Source organism: Procambarus clarkii, chromosome 14, assembly GCF_040958095.1.
Source record: "Procambarus clarkii isolate CNS0578487 chromosome 14, FALCON_Pclarkii_2.0, whole genome shotgun sequence".
In the NCBI taxonomy this organism is placed as follows: domain Eukaryota; kingdom Metazoa; phylum Arthropoda; class Malacostraca; order Decapoda; family Cambaridae; genus Procambarus; species Procambarus clarkii.
Window position 1 is genome coordinate 1271491 of NC_091163.1, and position 23419 is coordinate 1294909.

The following is a 23419-nucleotide window of genomic DNA, read 5'->3' on the forward strand; positions in this document are numbered from 1 at the left end:
CACCTGATGACCTGTTCACCTAGAAGTAAATACTGTAGGTACCCTTGGGTCAGTCAGCTTGTTGTGGGGTTGCATCCTGGGAAGGGTCAGTACTGTACTGTAATTCAACCCTGGAGGAGACCTTGATATAATTGTATAATAATATATTAATAATTATAATAATTGTATATAATTATACAGTTTATTATTGATAATATTTGTTATTATCTGAGCTGGGAATATAAGGAAGGACAGTACAATGTTATATATAAAAACACACAATGTAGCCTCCACAATGCACACTGTTGCCTGGTAACTAAACTTCAGTTTCAGAAGTACATTTGGGTTTGTTCTTGACTCACTATTGGGAATCCCAGGTTTGATCCTCAGGCAGGACAGAATTGGTTGGGCACGTTTCCTTTCACCTAATGCCTCTGCTTGCCTAGCAGTAAATAGGTAGTACCCTGGAGTTACTGTAGTGTAACTGTTGTGAGGTTGCATCCTGGGGAAGGTCAATTCAACCTGGGGGGGGTCATCCTTATAAGCATAATGTATGCCCGTGTGTGTGTATGTAATTACAGGATGAGAGCTACTCTCATGGTGTCCCATCTTCTCAGTACTCTTTGTCATATAAAGCTTTGAAACTACAGACGGTTGTGGCCTCCACCACCTTCTTGCTTAATTTGGTCCAACCGTCGACCACTTTACTAGAAAATAAAATTTTCTAATATCTTTTCGGCATCTCTGTTTTCTTAGCATGAATTTGTTTCCTCTTAGTTCGTAAAGTTGCTGGTTTCAGGAATTCCTCTTTGTCAATTTGGTCTATCCCTGTTAGTATTTTGCAAGTAGTGATCATATCACCTCTTTTATTTTCTAGTTTCGGCATGTTTAACGCCTCTAGTCTCTCCTCGTAACTCTTATTTTTCAGTTCCAGAAGCCATTTTGTGGCATGCTGCTGCACCTTTTCCAGTTCATTTATGTGCTTCTTAAGATTTGGGCACCATACAACTACCTATTCCAATTTTGGTCTCACAAAAGTCATGAACAGTTTCTTTAGTACACGTATTTCACCATCCATATACAGTGATACCTCGGCTTACGAATTTAATCCGTTCCCAAAGATGGTTCATAACCCGAAAATTCGTAAACCAAAGCAAATTTTCCCATAAGAAATAATATAAATTGAATTAATCCATTCCACACTGCCAAAAATATTAACTTTAAAGTAAATTTTATACCTCATTCGCCCAAATCTTTAGTACTAAAGTATGTGCAAGTTATTGTTTACCTTTGTTAATGACTGTTGTTGGCAGATGGAAGACGGTGAAGAGGGGAGGAGAGGTGTTAGTGTTTGGAAGGGAAGTCCCCTTACATTATAACATCAGGCAATGATGACTTCTCTGGGGTACTCTTTCTGGTATGTTTTGCCTGCATACCATTAGGACTTGCTTGTGGCTCACTGCTTGTTTTTCTCACTTAAAATCCAATCATAGAGGCTTGTTTTTCCCTATGTTGTAACACTTGTCTGTAGTGAGGCATCACAGTGTCATTCAAAAAGTTAAGGCAACGGTCTACTACAGCTTGCTCTGGGCGAGTCGACAAAGTTTGCATTTCAACAAAACAGTTTGCATTTCTTCAACAAAAATTTGCATTTTTTCCCACAGTCTTCATCATTTCCTAATTATTGAGGAAGGGACATTCTGTACTGCCTCCTCCTTCCCTAAAGACATTTCCTCAGAATTGTGTTCGTTTCGTGATTGTTGATACGCCTTTTGCCACTTTAGCACTCATAATGTCCTTTTTCTTAGCAACTACAGTGCATAACATTGACATAGATTTGCTGTACTGCCTAGCTAGTTCAACAACCCGTGTACCATTTCATGTTTACGAATGATCTCTCTTTCCTCTATGGTCATCCTCACATGTGTTTTCTTGGATTGAACCTTACCACTGGCTTTCTTGGGACCCATGGTGAGATATATAATAATAACTATCATGTTCAAATACCCAAAAATCTGGAAAACGCTGAAATTCTTTACAAAGAATTCAAGGGCGATTGTCACTAGGTGGGAGGCACTGGTAAACTGAGGCGCGGTCGCTTTGCCACCACACGCTAGGTCGGCCATACGAGTATCAACAAGCTACATTATCCGAGGTAAAGTTTGTAACCTGATTCAGATTTTACGAAGAAATTGGGCTCATAATCTGAAAAGTTCGTAAAGAGGGGCATTTGTAAGCCGAGGTTTCACTGTACAGTAATTAAAAGCAATGCATATGCTCCTTTCATAATGGTCTTTGTGTTCCTCTGGTGATAGCTTACTATCCAAAACCACCACGAGGTCTCATTTGCTACTTGACACTCAAAGATATTTTATCTAGATCAATTTGAAGGGCATTGCAATCATCTGCATCTCCTATCTTCCCTAGTACCTTAGCATCATCTGCAAACATGTTCACATAATTCTGTATTCCTTCTGGTAGATTGTTTATGGAGACAGTGAACAATACTTGTGCAAGAACTGAACCCTGTGGTACTCCGCTAGTAACACTCCTCCAGTCAGATACATTGTCTCTGACGTTCTGTACGTACATATGTACACATACTCACTAGCTGCCTATCCCTGAAAAAATTAATTATTAATAAACAAGTTACTATCAAAAGTTTAATCATCCTATAGATGGCTGACAAAAAGCATACTTCAATCAAGAAAAGTATGTGCAAGATGGAATAATATAAAAATTTAACCTGTTAACTTTAAGAAAACTATCTTTAATTTTCATTTTCAGTAACGAAACTTTTTATTGTTGGCCAGGGTTGGATTTCTTGAATATACTTCAAGATTTGCATAAAGTAGAGGATGATCAGTTGTCTCTACAGTTATCAGTATTCGAAGATAGTTATGAAGAAGACCAGGAGCAGCTATATGGAGATGAGGGTCAACTTAACATCAACCACTACGATGCTTTTAATACCCTCTTCACTAAGGTAAAATAATGTAATGCTGTTTAATGCTAACCTCGACTATTGTTGGTAATTTTGAAGTAAAAAGAATTGTAAATGCATGCAAAAGGCCAAGTAACTAAAGAATGGTATTCATTCTTGAATTATATTGAAATTATGTCAACAATACATTGCCTAATGTAGACCTATTGTCTGGCTTAGTTATTGCAAATTCTAATTACAGTATTATTATTTCTTAAAATGTCATCCACATTTTAATAACAATAAACATTTCAGTCACCTGAGCTCTAGGAGACAAACCACAGACCCCACGCTTGTGAGGCAGAAGCTCTATCCACTCGGCTGATAGAGCTTCTACCTCACATGCATGGGGTCTGTAGTTCGAGTCTCCTAGAACCCAGGTGAATGAAATTATTTATTGTTATTATTATTATTATTGTTAAACACACAATTTTGCCTTGTTGAACAGCAGTATTATTGCAGTATTTGTCTCCAGTTGCTCATGAAAGCATTACCATGTGAAGAAAGCAAAACAGGTGCCCTTTCTCAGAAGGCCTTCTTCATACCTTGTGATGCCATTGTGGAATTTCATTACATTCAATGCTAGAATTTTACAGCTAATGACAAGCCCCCCCCCCCCCCCCCATCAGCTGCTCTCTTAGCTTTTGACACTGTCCACCCTTATGATACTGAAATTACATTAAGGTATTGATGATGTTTCTTTCCATAGGTACAAATACATTTTCAAAAAATGTCCTTAGGCACTCCAAATAAGCAAGTAGCATAGAGCATGCATTGATCAGAGTTCAGTCACATGACCAATAAAACTTCATACTGTACTATGAAATCCAAACTGTTATACTAACAAGTATAATAATAATAATCTTATCTGTGATGCAGATCCGAGACACGCCACACTCGCTCCTGCTGTTGGCATTGATTCATAACCTCACTCAACTTGATCCTGACAAAGAAGACAGGTGGGTTCATTATTATTTTAACATTTTAGGTTAAATCATATTTTCTCCCATCTGTGCTTGCATTACTTTTGGGTTTACACATGTACATATACACTTACCTGTTTGTACTTAATTGCTAGTACTGTAATTGTGTATTGTCCTAATAGTACCTGCTACCTATTATATTGTGTGAAAATGTCTCTTAACCCATTCACTGTTCTTAATCACAATATGCAATTTCTTCCCGTGCTCCATTCACCATAAGCACTTTTTCTCCCCATTTTATTCGATGACAATTTTTATTAAATAAAATAAAATAAAATAAAATTTTATTCTAATTTTAGACATGTTCACCTTGATGTAGTACTTTTAGACAGTTTTTAGTTTAGTTCGTTTATTATACACCCCATACCCATCTTGTGGGCAATAGTGGAAAGGGTTACAGAGGCACATAATGGGCTCAGGGACTGAACTCCACAATTAGAAATAAATAAATAAAATAAATGTTTATTTAGGTAAGGTACATACATACAAGAGATTTTACAAAGATTGATGGATTTATAGATAGAGCTAGTACATACAATGCCTAAAGCCACTATTACGCAAAGCGTTTCGGGCATGAAAAACATTAATGACTAAAGCTTAATACTAATTGAGCATAAAGAATAAAATGTGTTGAAAGCAAATAAAAATAGAGATAAAAAAGGGGGGAACATGGCTGAAAAAGCAGCACAGATACAATTAGGTCGACAAACAGCGTTGTTTAAAAAAAAACAGACGGGTTGACAATAGGTAGGTTACAGGGAATTTATTAGGTAGTGCTTTGTTTTTATCTTAAACTGATTGAGAGAGGTACAGTCTTTAACATGGTTGGGAATTCATTTAGCTAAGCAAGTTATTTTAGATAGCTGCACAGTTTAAGGGTTAAATATAGTTACCCATGAGTTTACTTACCATGGGTAGCCTGGCTAGCCCATCACCTTGGCCATCATTTGTAATTACCTAAGTGTAATTACCCGAATATAGTTACAGGATGAGAACTATGCTCGTGGCGTCCTAACTTCCCAGTATGCTTTATCACATAGCACTCTGACACTACTGACAGTTTTGGCATCCACCACAACCTCACTTAACTTGTTCCAACTGTTTACCACTACAGTATTGGCAAAGGGGAACTTTCTAATGATTTTTTATCAGCTTTTTTTCGTTAGCTTGAGTTTATGAACTTGTTCTTGAAGATCTAGGCTTCAAGCATTCTTCTTTGTTAGTTTTGTCGATTCTTGTTGCTACTTTTTATGTAGTGATGATATCGCCTATTTTTTCTTTTCTGGCTTTCATATATTTAACACCTGTAACCTTTCCTCATAGCTGTTGTTTTTCAATTCCAGAAGCCATTTAGTTGAACGTCTTTGCACTTTTTCCAGTTTAATGATGTGCTTCTCAAGCTAAGGGCACCATAAAACTGCTGCATATTCCAATTTTTATCTCATGAAGATCATGAACAATTTCTTCAATATTTTGCTTCTATGTATTTTAAAAAGAGATTCTGAAGTTGAAAAGTGTAGCATAGGTTCATTGTACAATATTCATTATGTGGTCCTCTTTAAGTGACAGTTTTCTGTCCAGGACTACTAGATATTTTTGTTTGTGAGAGTTCCTTAACCCTTAACCCTTAAAGTGCGCATCACTTCATATGAAGTGTAAATCGTTTTACCAGTCAACTGCGCTTCACTTCATATGAAGTGTATGGGTACCGCGCACGATTTGAATGGCCCGCGGTGTAGCTGGGGGTCCCATACGCTGCCCAGGGGCTCTAGTAAACAGCGGCCATTTTGAAAAAAAATCCAGCTCACGCTCCGATGGCATGGGAGGCCTCAGTTTAGCGAGAGTCACCATGGCGAGCGCACGGTCAAACGCCTCGCGGGCACGCATCACTCAGTCCCTCACCCCAGAGCAAATAGCCCACGAATTATTCTCTGAAGGTGAAGAAAGTGTGTTTGACGATTCAGACAACGATGAGGATTATACACAGTTGTCGGGAGATAGTAGCAGCAGCAGTGAAAGTGAGAATGACCGCCATGCCATGGCGAGGCCTATACGCTCTCCCATGCCTCCTCGCCCATTTTCTACCCCAATTCTACCACGACCTCACAGTTCCTGTGGATATTTTCTGTTTGAGGGTGACGAGTCAGAGGGAGGTGACTCCTTTTCTGGGTTTAGTGACTCAGATCAAAGTTTTATTGAGCCTGTGGCTGGTACCAGTGGTGTAACTGGGCGAGAAATTGTCGCGTCAGCAGCATCTCGCCCAGCCAAGCGCCACCGCATGGCACCACATGAGGGACCAAGACCCTCGTGTTCACGTGCACCCACCTCACGTGCACGTAGCCGCCGTGCTTCTCGCAGACGGTATTCAGCTCCTGGTCGCCGGTATGCATCGCTTCCTCGCCGTCTTTCCTCTGCATCTCGCAGGACGCCTGGTGTACTTGAGTGGAGTGATGGTGACGATTTTATTCCTAATATTCCTCACTTTGACGATAAAGATGTAGGGATTACAAACCTTTTCCCTAATCAAGGTGAGGACATGGCTGAGATGGAATATTTTACAGCATTCTATGATGAACCACTCATGGAATACATTGTACACCAAACGAACCTGCATGCTGCTTACCTGATTGAGAGGGAAATCACAGAATTTTCACGACTGCAGCGTTGGAAAAATACCACAGTGGCGGAAATGTATGTGTTTTTGGCACTCTGTTTGTTGATGAAGCACTGTCACAAACATGCAATAAATGACTATTGGAGCAAGGACAAGACAATACCAACACCTTTATTCGGGAAATATATGTCACGAGACAGGTTTCAGATACTCCTCAGGTGTCTACATTTTGGAAGTGTTCAGGACCGAACACCTGATGATAGACTGTGGCGAGTGAGGCACTACATGAACGATGTTATTGGAAAATTCAGAGATTTTTACGTACCAGCACAGAAGCTGGTGGTTGATGAATCTCTCATACTTTTCAAGGGACGTGTTCCATTCAAACAGTACATTCCCTCAAAACGAAACCGATTTGGCCTGAAATTTTTTGTTCTTTGTGATTGTGAGACAGGATACGTGTTACACATGATTCTGTACTCGGCTAGTGATGTAGACATTCCTGGTAACGACGAACATGGATTCTCGGGGAGTGTAGTGAAGACCATCATGGCTCCGTGGATGAACAAGGGACACATTTTATACACAGATAATTACTATACAAGTCCCTTGCTAGCTCGGTTCTTGCTAGAAAATAGAACCGGATTGGTTGGTACAGTAAAGCCACAACGAAGGGAAATGCCTGTGTTTGACAACGACATTGCAGTTGGTGAGTGTCAGAGAAGGAAAAGTGATAACATTCTGTCAGTTCGGTGGAAAGACAAAAGAGAGGTGAACTTGTTGACAACAATTCATGATGGAACAATGGTGAACAGTGGGAAAGTGAGCCATAAAACAAACGCACCACTATATAAGCCAGACTGTGTTTTAGACTATAATATCAACATGTGGTTGATTGATAAATCAGACATGATGATTGGCACTGCAGAGTGTGTGCGGAAGACATGTAGGTGGACGAAAAAAGTGTTCTTCCATCTTGTGGACATGAGCATGCTGAACTGTTTCAACATGTACCTTGTGAGAACTGGACGTAAGCCCACTTTCCGTGACTTTGTATTTGATGCTGCAATACAGTTATTAGGAAAGTTTGCAAAAGATGTCCCAGGTATTCAGCGGCCCATCATAAACCCACTGTTGCAGCATGCTGGTACTCCACGCCTCGCTCACACTGAAGGCTTCCTAGCACACAAACTTAAGTATTTGCCACCTGGTGTGAAGCGTGCAATAGCCCAACGTGATTGCTTGGTGTGTAAAACAACGACACGTAGAGACAAGAAACGGAAGCTTGTGCAAACATGGTGTGAAACGTGTGGTATCCCATTATGTGCTGTCGACTGCTTCAATGACTACCACAGTCTAGAAATCTTCTAAGTGTGCTTCAAAGTGTGTATAGCGTGTGCGAGTGTGTAAATATGTAAACATATAAGCAGAACATATAATATAATAGACTGTAATGACATATTATATTGCCGTAATTGAAAGCATTTGTGTGCGCCTGTGTATACTCAAATATGCAACAATTATTGATACAAAATATGTTCAAACAGTATTTGAAACACAATTAGTGAAAAAAAATTAGATAAAATGCGCTTAGACATTGTAAATAAATAGCGCGAAAATATATTTGTGGCAACTCTGGCTGTTTGAGGACCGCGCGCAACATCTCCCGGGCGTGTACTGCATGAGCGAACATGCAGATTGTGACGTCATCGCAGAGCTTCTCGGCTCTATTGCAACAAAAGTAAGTACAATAGAATTTTTTTTTTATTTTTCCCGTGATCAGTGAACAGAACTTAACAGATTAGCAAAAAAAAAAAATTTTTTTTTTTTTCAAAATGACATGCGCCTGTGTGGATAGCAGGATATTAGACCCCGAGCATGTTAAGGGTTAAGCTGCTAAAGGGTCCTTAAAGCCTCTTCACATAATTTGTATGTTATGTGTGGCCTATTTTCTTCTATTCCATATTCCATAACATGACATTTATTCACATTAAATTCCATCAGCCAAGTATTGTTCCTATACTTATTTTGTCCAGGTCATTTTGAAGGATGTAACAATCATCTAAGTGTCTTACCTTCCCTATTAGTTTGGTATAATCAGCAAACATGTTCATATAGGTTCTGTATTCCTTCTGATAGATTGTATACAGTATAGACAATGAACATTACTTGTGCTAGAACTGAACCCCTGTGGTAGACCACTTGTAATATTTCTTCAGTCTGATACATTGCCTCTGATTACTGCCTTCATTTTTCTGTTAAAAAAAAAATTCACATCAAAAGTCTCTGTCACTCTTCCAGTGTAACCCATGCCTAGCTGTCCATCTAACTTTCTCTAAAATATTGAGTGACTTTCTTTACAGTGCATAGCCCCAGGCTTAATTACTATTAAATTATTTCCTTGCAAGGACATATTAGTGCATGATGTAAGCAAACAAGTGATCCCACCACACGGATGAGCCCAGCGCATGAGTGAGCCTGCTGCACAGGTGAGCCCGCCGCACGGTAGAGCCCGCCGCACGGGTGAGCCCGCCGCACGGGTGAGCCCGCCGCACGGGTGAGCCCGCCGCACGGGTGAGCCCGCCGCACGGGTGAGCCCGCCGCACGGGTGAGCCCGCCGCACGGGTGAGCCCGCCGCACGGGTGAGCCCGCCGCACGGGTGAACCCGCCACATGGGTGAGCCCCAGAAATCATAAGGAGCTGTTAGGCCAGGTGTTCGTCAGGCACCTTGCTAACTGCCTTGGGAATAAAACTTAGGATCTCTTGGTTTTAAACCAACTTCACTGATCACTGCACTATAGGACCCTGTATACTCTATATATCTAAAATTTGAAATTGAAATGCTAATCCTGACTTCAAATTTGTTTTAAGAGGACAGCAACAGATCTCACAAACAGCACACAAGAAAATATGTATGTTCCCAGAGCCAGATTTTGCCAATGCAGAAATGCCAAAGCAGAAAATGTCATGCAAATTGAGGGCATGTTCCAGTAACAGCACTACCATGGGTGGTGTGGGAGTGTGTGTATTGGTTTAGCAATATCATGGGAGGTTTGGAGGAGTTTATTCAGGTGCAGTGTGCATGTGGGCGCGCACACCCACACCCAAACCCACACACACGCACACACTTTTCTATGCTCCAGTACACACAAGTGCTCACATAACTTTCATTTAATGACTAGTAACGTAGCAAGCTGGGGGGGGAGGAAGCAGATGAGTAAGACCATCCTGTGATAGTCCACTACCTGCCACAGACTAGTTTTGCCGATTCCCTAGTGTTGATAGACTACATAAACTATTTAAAGATGTGATTAAGAAATAATGATGCTGTTAATACATAGGAAACTGGTATACATTCAGACAAAATATTTCAAGTTCTGCAAGATATTAGATTCAAGTATCTTGGATTTGTGTGTGAACTGGCACATTAATTGATAAAAGATAAATTTAAAAATTTTCATAGAAGTTTACTACTGTAGATCAAACTGCAAGTCTTAAGTGTTTGCGAGTGCACAACTTAACCAGAAATCATGCTATTATGGCGGCCTGTTCCAGAGGACTTTAATGAGGCTGTGCAAAATTATGAAAATATAAATACAAGTTAAAGCCTAAATAATATATGGCAACAGGCCATTTGTTTGCTTGCATGAATTTTGTACAAACTAAAATGGTTTCTGTTGAGAACTATTTAATGTGTTAGGTGAAGATAGTGATAAATGTCTTTAATTGAATTCTGTTCCAAAATGACAGTAAACCTGCAGTGAGTAATTATGATTTTCACTTCTGAGTTAAGACTTGAAAATCTCTATTGAATCATGGATGAGGTGATAGACTTTACTTTTTTATTGTGTTTGCAATTAAAAGCAGCCAGCAGAGCTTGGTCTGCCCCTCTATAAGAGGTAATAAAGCTTTGAACATTCTTGTTCGTGTTCTGTAAATGTGAGCATTGTTGAAGTGCTAGTTTAGGTCACTTGAGTGATCACCACTTCTGTGAGTGTACAACCTCACTCCAGGAATTAGAGCAGTTGATGGTAGTGGTGGCAGCAGAAGTACAGCATCACTACCCATGACACTCCATAGAATTCGGTACTGTTTAATGATTTTTGCACCCAAACTGTTCAATGCACTATTTGATGGGTACTATAAAAATTAAGAAAACAATGTTGGTTATTTGTTAATTATAAGTGTGATGTATATACTTTTGCCTTGTGGATTTATTGGTTTATGACAAAAAGGGTTGACCCCAATATGTAACCTTGTGGTATCCCACTCGCCACATTTCTCCAGTCCGATTCATTTCCATTCGAAAAGGGAAGGGAACTATCAGGAGAAAGCACCAAGCCATTACAACTACATACCATTTGCAAGTAATCAGAATAAGGATTCGGGATGGGAGGAAATAAATGGTGCCCAATTACTTAGATGGTCAGGGAATTAGCACAAACCTGTCACTCAACCGTCCAGCCCAGACGACCCTTTGCTTTCTTTGTTTTAGCCATTGTTTCATCCATTCTAGTATTCTACTATTTGTTCCATGTGCTTGTATTTTTCTTGCCAGTCTTTCATGTGGTACTTTATTAAAGGCTTTAGTGAAGTCCATGTGTACTACATCTACTGGATGTCCCTTGTCTGAATAACTGGCTATTTCAAATGTGAGCAGGCTTGTAAGGCAGGCTTTATTTTTAACAAAACCATGTTGCATTGATTTTGCTGTATTGTTCACAGTGAGATGGTGAATGATTTCCTCCCTTAGGATTCTCTCCATGAGGTTCCAGATGGGCAAACTCAAGCTGATTGGATGGTAGTTTTCTGCTGAGCTCTTTCTGCTTTGTTTGAAAATTGGAGTAACATTTGCATATTTCCAAACCGGGAAAATTATCCCCTTAGTCCAGAGATTTTCTGAAAAGGAATTTCAGTGATATACACAGTTCACCTGCCAATTCTTTTCTGATTTGTATAGAATTCCATCCACATCTTCGGCTTTTGAATCTTGTATATTTACAATTTACAGTAGCAGCAAAACACGAGAATGTTTTATTTTGGATAAGAAAATGTGAGTGAAATTTGTTATGTGATGTTAGATATTTTTTTAGTTTCTCACTTAAGATAGTTGGGAGAAGAACAGTTCGTAATCACATTTGGGAGAACATTTCACAATTTAGGACCATTAATTTGCATATACGATAGTTTGTCCTTTTGGTTGAATCTTACTCTAGGAAGGTCAGAGAAGTAAATGCAGTACAGGCTTCCTGCCCCCAACAGTGGAATTAATTATTATTACTCTTTTTTCTCTTCTCTAGCAACGTTACCCCTTCCCTTCCCTTTCCTTCCCTTTTGGCATATCTTTTACTACTGGCTTACTCTTTTCTCACACCTCATTGATATGCTTTTAAATTTCTGATATAATCACATTAATGTGATTTCCCTGTATTTTGGTATAAAATATTTTCTTTTGAAAATACTTGGTGCAATGTAAATAAGAGAATTTTGTAATTTATTTGGATTTTATTTATTTTATTTTGTGACAATTGTTTTTGCAGCGATGCTGTATGGTCATTACTGGATCGTGTTGGTGCTCGTGCTGTAGAGGGGACCTTGACTCTCACTTGGGCAGAATCCGTGGCATCGTCCCAAGATTTTACCCGCAGTGTTGCCACCCAGACACTCTCCCGTCATGCCACTCGCACGCACTTGTCTCCAAGTGTTAACCACGTGTTACCTGAGGGATTTGAGGCACGCCCTTTCCCATCATCTAGCCTTCCTGCCAAGGATGATGGTAGTGGTGGAGAAACATTAAAACCTTCGTTAAGGAATGATATTGCCAATAACACTCGAGAGGAATCGGAAATAACCTCAGCTGATTTTCCTGATAATTGCTGCAGACAGACAGATTTACTTGTTGTAGGAAATAATGATCTAAAGTCTTCACTACCTCTTTCTCATCATCCTCCTCCCTGTCATGGAGGGCCTCCTGCACCACCACCTCCAGGATATACAGGACCACCACCACCTCCTTCCCCTCCTTCAATATATGCAGGACCTCCAGCACCACCACTTCCAGGATTGGGAGGTATACCTCCTCCACCACCCCCTCCACCCCCTCTAGGATTGGGAGGTATACCTCCACCACCACCCCCTCCACCCCCTCTAGGATTGGGAGGTATACCACCACCACCACCCCTTCCAGGATTGGGAGGTATACCACCACCACCACCCCTTCCAGGATTGGGAGGTATACCACCACCACCCCCACCACCTCCAGTATTGGGAGGTATACCACCACCACCCCCACCACCTCCAGTATTGGGAGCTATACCAGTAGCACCACCACCCCCTCCAGGATGGGGAGGTATACCAGCACCGCCTCCACTTCCAGGAGGTCCAGCACCCCCTCCAGGATGGGGAGGAATACCACCACCCCCTCCACCTCCAGGATGGGGAGGTATACCAGTACCACCACCACCTCCAGGACATCCACCACCCCCACCACCACTTCCTCCAGGATGTGGGGGTCCACCCCCACCACCACCTCCCCCAGGATTTAGTGGGCCTCCACCTCCACCTCCTGCTCCTGGCCTTCGTAATCCACTTCTTAGCTCTATGTCCTTACCAAATTACTCAACTTCACGTGCTGCCAATGCATTCTACAACACACTACCAAAACCACGCTCAAAAATGAAACATCTTAATTGGATCAAAGTAAACAATAATATAAACAACAATTCCTTATGGAAAAGCGTAAATAAAGACCTGCTTGAAACTCCTCCGTCATCATTAAATTATGGGCAGATTGAGGAGCTATTTTGCCAGGTAAATAAACCACAAGCCACAAAGGTGACCAAAAAACAGTCTACAGATGTGGCATTGCTGGATCCCAAGAAATCCTTGAATGTTAACATTTTTTTGAAACAGTTTAAAATATCTCATGCCGAGGTTGCCTCACTCATTCATGACTGCAAGAGTTCAGAAATTGGCTCGGAAAGGCTCCGGGGATTCCTCAGAATACTTCCCGAGGAAGGAGAGGTAAGATACTGTCCTAGTGTTTTGTTGGTTGAAGGAAATAATATTTGAAGTGTAGAAATTGATAATATTAATGAAATTTAATAATTTAAAAAGCCTGCTATCTTAAACTCTTTTGTATCAGGATGTCAAGGAATAGGTATTGCATTATTATTATTAGTAGTAGTAATAGTATTTATTAATAATATTGTTAATATTATTTACCAAGGTACCTTTAGTTTGCATATCAGACCTTGATTACAGTACAATATTGTTTGAATTAGCTTACAAACAAATTAAGGAACATTGAATTATGTTTTATTTAGCAAAATATTTATGCTTGTTAAGGTGGGATATTTGCATTGTACTATATATTAATAAAAAAACACAAAGCTTCATTAGCACAGGATGCTGTTCCATGTATATGCTCTCTTCAATATTTCGCACACATAATTAATATTACTGGAAGCCAATTAGATAACCAATGGTTAGGTTGTTTGAGTAGTAACTGAACTAGTAACTGGCTAGACCCAACTTACTGTCACACGTCGTCCACTGTGAGAAAGGGATGAAATGTATTAGTGTTATTGCTACCCAGTTTTAATAAAGGAACCACACTGTTAAGGCTGCTACTAGTTCCCTACTTGGTGAGGAATCCACAGTAAGCAGTAGTGCCAGCATATATATTGGCAATATTCCCAAATACTAAAGTACATACAGTGAACCCTTGACTTAAGACTGCCTCTAATTACGAATTTTTCGAGTTACGACCTAAATTTCATCGGAAAATGAGACGTAACTTACGGCCGTGTCCTTGACTAACGACCTTTGTTGATACACGTTTGTGTCGACCGAGTGCGTGGTTCCTGGTGGCACGGGCCGACCAGCCTCAGTTTACCAGAGCCGCCCGCTTAGTGACAATTGCGCTTGTAAAGCATTCCATTATTCTAGTGCTTTTTTATTTTTTAAACATAAAACTAATTATTATATATCACACCATGGGTCCCAACAAAGTCAGTGGTAAGGTTAAACCTAAGAAAACACACGTGAAGATGACCATAGAGGAAAACAAAATATCATAAACGTGAAAATGAAATAAGGGTTGTTGATGAAGAGTAGAGGATGTCCCTTCCTCATTTATTAAGAAAATGTGTGCAGTTGGGAAGAATTGCAAAGTTTTGCTGAAAAGTTTCACCCAAATCAAGCTGTAGCAGGCCATTGTGTTAATCTTTTTTAATGACAATGTGATGTCTCACTTCAGACAAGTGTTACAACATAGGGAAAAACAAGTGTCACTAGACAGGTTTTTAGTGAGAAAAACAAGCAGTGAGGCATAAGCAGGTCCTAGTGGTGTGCAGGCAAAATGTAGAAGAGAGAGAGTACCCCAGAAAAGTCATCACTGCCTGATGTTATAATGGAAGGGGACTTCTCTTCCAAACACTGACACCTCTCCTCCTCACTGTCTTTCATATACCAACAAGAGTCCTCATTCCAGGTAAGATATATTTACAGGGGTACCTCGGTTTAAGAATTTAATCCGTTCCTGGAGACGGTTCGTAAATCAAAGTGAATTTCCCCTAAGAATTAATGGGAAATGAATTAATCCGTTCCTGACTCCCCAAAAACTTCACTTCAAAGTAAATTTTATACCTAATTCACCCAAATATTCACTACAAAAGAATGTACAAGTTATTACTTACCTTTACTGATGACTCCCTGTTGGCATATGGAAGATGGGGAGGAGGGGGGGGAGGAGGAGAGGTGTTACTGTTTAGAAGGGGAATCCCCTTCCATTATAACATCAGACAGTGATGACTTCTCTGAGGTACTCACTCTGGCACATTTTTGCCTGCTTCTGGCTCACTGCATGATTTTCTCATGTTTTTTTTTTTTTTTTTTAAGATTGTTTTTCCCTTCTTTGTAACACTTGTCTGTAGTTAGACATCACATCGTCATTAATAAGATCAATGCAATGGCCTGCTGAAGCTTTAGCTGGGTGATTCTTTTCAGCAAAACTTTGCAGTTCTTCCCATACTGCACACATTTTCTTAATTAATGAGGAAGGGACATCCTCTACTGCCCCCTCCTCCTCCTCCCCTGAAGATTGTTATACTGCCTAGCTAGTTCAACAACATGTGTACCATTTTCATGTTTACGAATGATCTTTTGTTTTTCCTCTGGTCATTCTCACATGTGATTTCTTGCCTTGAACCTTATCACTGGCATTCTTGGGACCCATGACGAGATATATAATAACTTTTATGCTCAAGTACCCAAAAATCTGAAAAAAAAAACTGTAAATCCTTGTGAAGAATTCAGGCGGTATAGTCACTGGGCGCGAGGCACTGGTAAACTGAGGAGCGATCGCCGTGCCACCACGCGCTAGGTCGGCCGTAAGCAAATCGACAAACTCGTATCCCAAGGTAAAGTTTGTAACCCAATTCAAATTTTCTGAATAAATTGGGCTCGTAACCCAAAAAGTTCGCAAACGGGCGTTCGTAAACCGAGGTACCACTGTACAGTACTTTATTGTAGCTAGTACAAAATGAGTGTTATTTGGTATAAAATGTATTTTTAAGTTGATATTTTTGTGGGTGTGGAACAGATTCAATTTACATTTCTTGTGGGAAATAAGTCGTTTCAACTTATGAATTTTCGACTTACAACCAGTCTCTGGGACTGGATTAGATTCATAAGTCGAGGCCCCACTGTATATGCATAACTACTATACAGCATTTTACATATGAATGCATATACTTAAACTATTATATTGTTTGAGAAAATCCATAGGAGCAGTGATGAGGGTTCAAATCTATGTGGGATTTTTTTTCCAAGTGCACACTTCTAGCGACTAGACCACAACATGGTATATGGAGTGCAACTTGGCATTCTACTGAACCCACAAGGATTTCCTGAGGCTTCTGAAGCCAGAACAAGATTTTCACATATTTCCCCCATGCACTCTGGCTCTGTCATCTAGGACTTGTTCTACTCCTGACACTCATCTTTCAATACACAGAGAGTAATCACACTAATGTGCCTGCATCAATGATAAAACTGTGTATTGAAAGAGGAACGTCAGGGGTAGAATAAGGCCTAGATGACAGAGCTAGAGTGCATGGGGGGGGTGGGGGGGGGGGTATTGTGTGAAAATTCTGTTCCAGCTTCAAGAGAAGCCTCGGGAAATCCTTGTTGGTTCAGTAGAACTCCAGGTTGCAATCCTTATACCATGTCGTGGAATAGTCACTCAAAGCGTGTGCTTGGGAACACCCACCACATAGGTTCAAAACCTCATCACTGCTCCTACAGATTTTCTCATTGATGCAGTCACATTAGTGTGATTAGTCTGTGTATTATATTATATATTGCACTGTGTATATAAACACTAAAAAATTTAATTAAATCTATACAGTTTTATTGGAGATGTTGCTCACCGACCACCACACAAAGATTTGAGAATACTCTTGTTACATTTTGTATTCTCCTGTCAACCAATATATTCTAAAAACTGAGCATTCCAACAGGTGGCGATGGTCAAGGAATATGAAGGGGATGTAGAGAAGCTCGGAAATGCAGAAAAGTTCTACCACGAGCTCATTAAGATCCCCAAATTCCAAGTTCGGATTGAAGGCATGATTCAGGTCTGTATTGACAGCTAGCACTTGATGATGAGTTGCTATTTCAGCAAATTCAAAGAAGTCGCAACTTGACAAGGGTATAGACTGAAAAATTGTCACTTTCCTACTCATGTGGATGTTTTGGGTATTAATTTAGAAGTGTGTGTGTCATGAATGTAGATGATTGTTATAAATGCTAGATAAAAAAGTTCTAAATACTGTAGCTTGCAGTTAAATTAATATTGTGTTGTAAAGTGCAGTGTGGGGAAGATCAGACATTGGTAAAGATGGGTTGGTGAGGAAACTAAGCTCTTTAACAAAAAACCAGTGTTGAATGTAATGAAACGCCATTTTCTGGGTGAGACCCGGAGGCACCCCGGAGCTCAATGACTGGCTGGTCTGGGCTCCCAGCTGGTCCGCTTGTCTGCTGGCCAGGGATTTGGTTCTTTCCCAGCTTGCCAGGTTTGGGCTCTTGGTGAACTGGAGGAAGTCCTATCTGGTTCCCTCCCAGGTTCGGACCTGGCTGGGTCTTGTGTGGGACTCTCGGACCACTTCCTTGTCTCTTCCTCCGGAGTCCCTCCTTCGGCTGTGGTCCTGCATGCGCCTGTTTCTGAGGGGCTCCCGGGTCACCTGGCGGTTGTTCGAGGGTCTGTGCGGGAGCTTGAACTTTGCGATGATGTCTACTTTGTCTACCTGCAGGGTAGGGTTTGGCTTTGTCGTCTGTTCTGGTTCCTTCGGGGACATCCCTTCCGCCTCTCTCGTGATTGCTGGGTTCGGGCCCCGGGGGCCTTACTTCGACTGCTGCGTTACTGGCTTCCTCTTTCGGATTTTTCGGAGTTCAGTGCCTTGACGTCTGCCTGAGCCCTCGCTCGATGTGTTCACGGACGCGTCTTCTCTCGGCTGGGGCTTTGCGACCAGTGCTCACCAGGCAGGCCAGGGGCGGTGGGGTCCATCCTTTCATCGGGCCCACAGCACAGTGCAGGAGTTCGCGGCAGTGTGGTTTACTCTTCGGAGGATTCGAGTTACCCATGGGTCGACGATTCTGCTCCATTCGTACTGCTCCCCGATGGTTCATTGCCTGAACCGAGGGGGTTCAATGCGGTCCTTGGCTCTTTGGCACTGGTCGCTTTGAGTAACTCATCTGCTGAGTTCTCGGGATTTGGCTCTCCTGGCGGTTCACGTTCGGGGTGTGTCCAACGTCTTGGCAGACAGCCTGTCTCGTTTCGTTCCCCTGTCCATGGAATGAGTGGTTGACGCTGACTCCTTCTGTTGGCGCTGCCAAACGTTCGGGCGCCCGGAGGTGGACCTCTATGAGTCGGTGTCGTTGCGGCGCCTTCCGCTGTACTGTATGTGGCACCCTTCTCGGACTGCGAGTCCCTCCTGTTTCTAGCCCTAAGTGACGGAAAGCCGATGACCGACGAGCGAGTGTCCCAGTTTTGGAGCTTGCCTTCTCTCCTGGCGTATGGGGTTCGTGGCACTGCGTCTTCGGGTTGGTTCGTTTCCTGGCTGTGGCCTCCTCCGGCCTCCCGGGCAATTACACCCGCCATGATCCGCTCTGAGGACATTATCAGGTGGGGCGTTTGACTGGGGTGGTACACCTGTCAAATGACAACACAGGTGTCCTAAAGACATCTCAGCGTAGACAGAAACCTCGCGTAGAGCAAAATTACAATGCTTTTTGGCAAGACTGGTCGAGCTGGGGGTTCCTGTACCTCTTTCCCCCCGGTTCGGCTGTTGCTCCTGGTCTTGACTTGCGTGGAGAAATACCAGGGAAGAGTAGTCCTCTTGGCCGTGGTGGCCGGCTCAGCTGTAGTTTCAGGTGCTGCTTGCTTGGTGTCCGAACCCAGAGGTTTTCCTGCGGCGCCGCCTTTTCTAGCAGATCGGACCGGTGTGTCATGTGGCTGGTTCGTTCTCCTTGAGTCGTCACATATGGTATTTTTGACTCAAGTTTATCATCATCTCTATGGTGATCAGGTGGCTTCCTTGTTAGTGTCCCACCTGCGGGCCTCGTCTTGGCAGCAGTATGAAGTTTCCTGGCAGTCCTACCAGTTCTTCTTGACTCTTCGTCGTTGTGCTTCGCTTTCGGTTCGGGTGGTGTTGTCCTTTCTCTCTTGGTTGTTCGAGGACCATCATCTTATGCCGAATACTGTAGACTCGTATCGTGCAGCGCTGGCGGAGCCGCTTCAGCTTGCTTTCGATATTGATGTTACTTTTGCGCCGTTTCACAAACTGTCTCGTGCGTTGTTTCACCTCTGGCCTGCTCATGTGTCGCCTGAGCCGTCCTGGTCATTGGACATTGGTCTTTTCTCTCTCCTCCTCGGTTTCTTGTGGCCCCTTCTGTTCAGGATTGTTTCTCGAAGGCTCTTTTCCTGTTGGCATTGGCCTTTGGGGATCGGGTCAGGGAGCTTCATGCTCTCCTCTGGCGCAGGGGTTTATACTCCTTTGGTCGTGGCGATCGGTTTGCTCGTCTGCAGCTGTCTCCTTCTTTTCTGGCGAAAAATGAGATGGCTGCTTTCCGGAGGGGTCCTTGTAGTTGATGCTTGGTTGGTCAGGCCGGGTGTGCATCATCCTTAGTGTCCGGTTGCAACCCTTCGCCATTCTTTGTGCACCACAGCTTCTGTGTCCGGGACGCGCTTTGGGTTGATCCGGTTTCCCTCCTTCCCTGTTCACGGGTGCGGGTTTCCCAGCTCATTCTCAAAGTTATTAAGGCTAGCCAGCCTGCGATCTATCCCTGTACCCATGACGTTCGTAAGTTCACTGCTCTTGCTGCTGTCTTTGGTAGTATGTCCTCGGCTGACATTCGGGAGCGGGGTTTTTGGTGGTCGAACAGTGTCTTGGCTGCATGCTACCTCGTGAACGTTTCTGGGTCTAGTCGGGCCTGTGTCGCTTTGGGTCGGCAGTTGCAGCCAGTTGTCACGACTTCAGGTTGAGGAGTGAGCAGCGACCACCTCCCAAGTAAGTCCCTATAAATTTCCTCTGTGGGTAGTTAGCTCCGAGGAGCCAAAGGGGCCTCTCCCCCCCCCCCCCCCCCACCCCAGAAAACCAGCATTGAATGTAATGAAACGTCATTTTCTGGGTGAGACCCTGATGGTCCCCGGCATCCCTCCCTTCCCTCGGTCAGCGGATTTTCACATGTTTTGATGTCCAGCCTCAGAACTGAAGGGTGGATGGCCGGCGAGGGGGTCTATGGCTCCCCCTTCCCCCTCCCGGGGAAGGGGTAGCTGCGCAGACAGCGGTGCGGCGACGTGTGATGACATGCTTGTTTGCTTGTTTCTTTTTGGGGAGTTCTATTCACTTGTTCGGCTTTTTGTAGCAATTTTCACCAGAATCAGGGTTTGTTTTGGGATGCTTACCTTTCTGGGTGCCTGACCCGGTCGATGGCATATAAAATGCTTCTAACCACACAGGGGTTTCTATAGGCCATTGCTCCCCATGCCTCTCTGAGGGGGCCAGGTTCTGGCTCGTGGTCCCCTGTAGGCCCACAGAATTCCATACACATGACTGATGCCAATGTCTGACATTAGCATATCAGCCTGGACCTGCTGGGAGCCGAGATCAGCCAGTCGTCGAGCCCCGGGGAGCCGAAGGGGCTCCCCCAGAAAAGAGGTTACAAAAAATATTGGCACAAATGAGTTCGTATGCAGTGAAATCATTTTCTGGAAAAAAAAAATTATTGAAGAATTTGTTTGATAGACCAAGTTTGTTAGTGAAAATTAAAATAAAATGCTCTAATAGCATGAAATCACTGTTTACTATATAAGAAAAGATATTTATTCAGGTAAAGTTATTGTACATAATGTACATTGAAAATGAGTTACAAACATGATGTCGGATTAATACATAAAGCTAGTACATACACTGCCTGAAGCCGCTAATACGCACAGCATATTTGGGCATGGTGTGGGGAAAAAAATTTGACAAAAACTTAATACTAATTGAGATCAAATTGAATAAATTTGAACTGAAAAAAGAAAGAGAATGATGATAATGACATGATGGATAGAACAGTAGAAAATGCAACAGAACAGCAGTAGAAATTTTAATTAAATAAACAGATTACAGTTTTCTTTAAGTTTATGCATGGCAGATATCAGCAGTTAAACAAGCTCAACAAACCACTTTTTTTTTTTTTTTTTTTTACTGTTGAAGGCAACAGCCCACAGTGTAGGACAGAAAACAGAAGATGCTTATTCACCTCTGGGTAATAAACCTATGGAATACCCTTCTGCATTTGCTGATGCTGTAAATGCCAAGACATCAATTTAAATTTCAGCTGGAAAAAAAATAAGAATAATGGGAAGAGCCTAATTGATAAGCTACGGACTTCCTTTCTGTTCAGGCCACTAAAGATGGTAACTCTCAGGTAAATTCAGGAAAATAATTCTCAGATGTGAGACGAGGGTTGTTTGTGCTTCATCTTTGATGGAAGAAAGGCAGGCTGAGATAATATACATATTTAATACCAGTATACTTATCTGTGCATCTCATCAATTAGTATCACTTAAAATCTGTATATTATTTACTAAATTACTAGAACAATTCATATATTGTTCTGCTTCTCATTTAGATTAGGTGTTGACCTCATTAAGCCTAAAAATATTTTAACTGAACTAGCTTAAGTTACCAGGATGCCCAATACACTTTGCATACAAGTGCCTTTATTAAATATGCACTCTTTGTAACTACTAATTAACCACTGTATAATGTTCTGTACATTATTATTATAATTATTATTATTATTATTATTATTAGTAGTAGTAGTAGTAGTAGTAGTAGTATTAGTATTAATTTATCATTATTATTAATTTATCATTAATAATTTATTATTATTATTATTATTAATAATAATTTATTATTGCAGTATTATTATTATTGTTAATTATTTTATTATTATTATTATTATTATTATTATTATTGAAATAACACTGGCTTATATTCCCAGATGGAAGAACTATATCCAGCCGCAGACTACCTCAAGCCACAAATTAAGATGCTCCTCACCACATGTGACAAACTTCTCAATAATGAGGTCATCAGAGATTTCTTTGCTTATATCCTTACAATTGGAAATTTCATCAACATGGTAGGTTTCTAATGTTATACTCTAAATTATTGGTGATGTTTTGCTTCCATATTATTGTGTGGCTTAACTCTTATGCGGTTCCAATTAATCTGTAATTTTCTCCTGTGGGCAAATTGCTACAGTATATACTATGTACTATTGATGCTTATCAGTTTTCAATACTTTTCTGGTGGGGAGCCCCTTCGGCTCCCCGGAGCTATCCAGGCTGATATGTATATCACTAAACTTTGACTTCAGTCAGTGTGTATGGAGTTCTAGGACAGAACCTGGCCCCCCTCAGAGAGGCACAAGGAGCAATGGCCTATAGAAATGCACATGTGATTTGGAGTATTCTGTATCTGTCATCGACCGGGACAGGCACCCAGAAAGGTAAGTGCCTCAAAACAAATCCCAATTCTAGTTAAAACAACGAAAATAGACAAACGAGTGGACAGAACTCCCCAAATGAAAAAGAGCAAACAAGCATGACTTTACACGAGCTGTGCCGAATGTCTTTGCAGCTCTCCCCCTCCCTAGGTGGGGAAAGGGAGACCCCCAAACCCACCACTCCAGCGATCCAACCACCAGTTCTCAGGCTGATGTGATTGGGTTCCTGGTTCCCTGGCAGATGTTCCTTCTGGTTCCTTGCCAGCCTTGATTTCGGGTGCTGCTTGCTCGGTGTCCGCACCCAGGGGTTTTCCCACAGCTCTGCCTCTTTCAAACGATCGGTCCAGTCTGTGAAGGGGCTGGTTCGGTCTTCTCCTCAAGTCTTCAAATCCGGTAATTCTGACTAGTCTCTCACCATCTTTTTGGTGATCAGGTGGCTTCGTTGATGGTGTTCCACCTGCATGCTTCGTCCTGGCGGCAGTATAGGGTTTTGCTGGCGGTCCTTCCTTTTTCTTTTTGTCTGTTCGTAGGTGTCCTGCCTTTTGTTGACATCGTCTTGTCCTTCTTTCATTGAGGTTTGAGACCGTCGTCTTGACACATACTGTCGTTTCATATTGTGTGGCATTGGTGGAGCCAAAGGAGATTGCTTTGGCTCCTGGATTGATTGATGTTACTTCTGCGCCGTTTCGCAAGCTGGCCCAGGCGTTGTTTCACCTCCGGCCTGCTCTTGTGCCGCCTGAGCTGTCCTGGTCTTTGGACAGAGTGCTCTCGTTTCTATCTTCGCCTCGGTTTGTT

At 42.1% G+C, this 23419-nt stretch overlaps 1 protein-coding gene and 1 long non-coding RNA gene across 5 annotated transcripts in view; one reads left to right on the plus strand and one right to left on the minus strand.

The window, feature by feature from the left end:
- Nucleotides 1-23419, plus strand: part of LOC123755667 (inverted formin-2) — a 77431-nt gene that overhangs the window by 45621 nt on the left and 8391 nt on the right. For all 3 annotated transcript variants that reach the window (XM_069324242.1, XM_069324244.1, XM_069324243.1), the window contains 5 exons: nt 2793-2965; nt 3842-3921; nt 12100-13582; nt 17083-17199; nt 22118-22258. In XM_069324242.1, the coding sequence (XP_069180343.1) occupies nt 2793-2965; nt 3842-3921; nt 12100-13582; nt 17083-17199; nt 22118-22258 (1994 nt within the window). The remainder of the gene's footprint in view (nt 1-2792; nt 2966-3841; nt 3922-12099; nt 13583-17082; nt 17200-22117; nt 22259-23419) is intronic.
- Nucleotides 3642-23419, minus strand: part of LOC138364571 (uncharacterized) — a 47769-nt gene continuing 27991 nt past the window's right edge. For both annotated transcript variants that reach the window (XR_011228439.1, XR_011228440.1), the window contains one exon: nt 3642-3905. This is a non-coding gene — a long non-coding RNA (uncharacterized lncRNA). The remainder of the gene's footprint in view (nt 3906-23419) is intronic.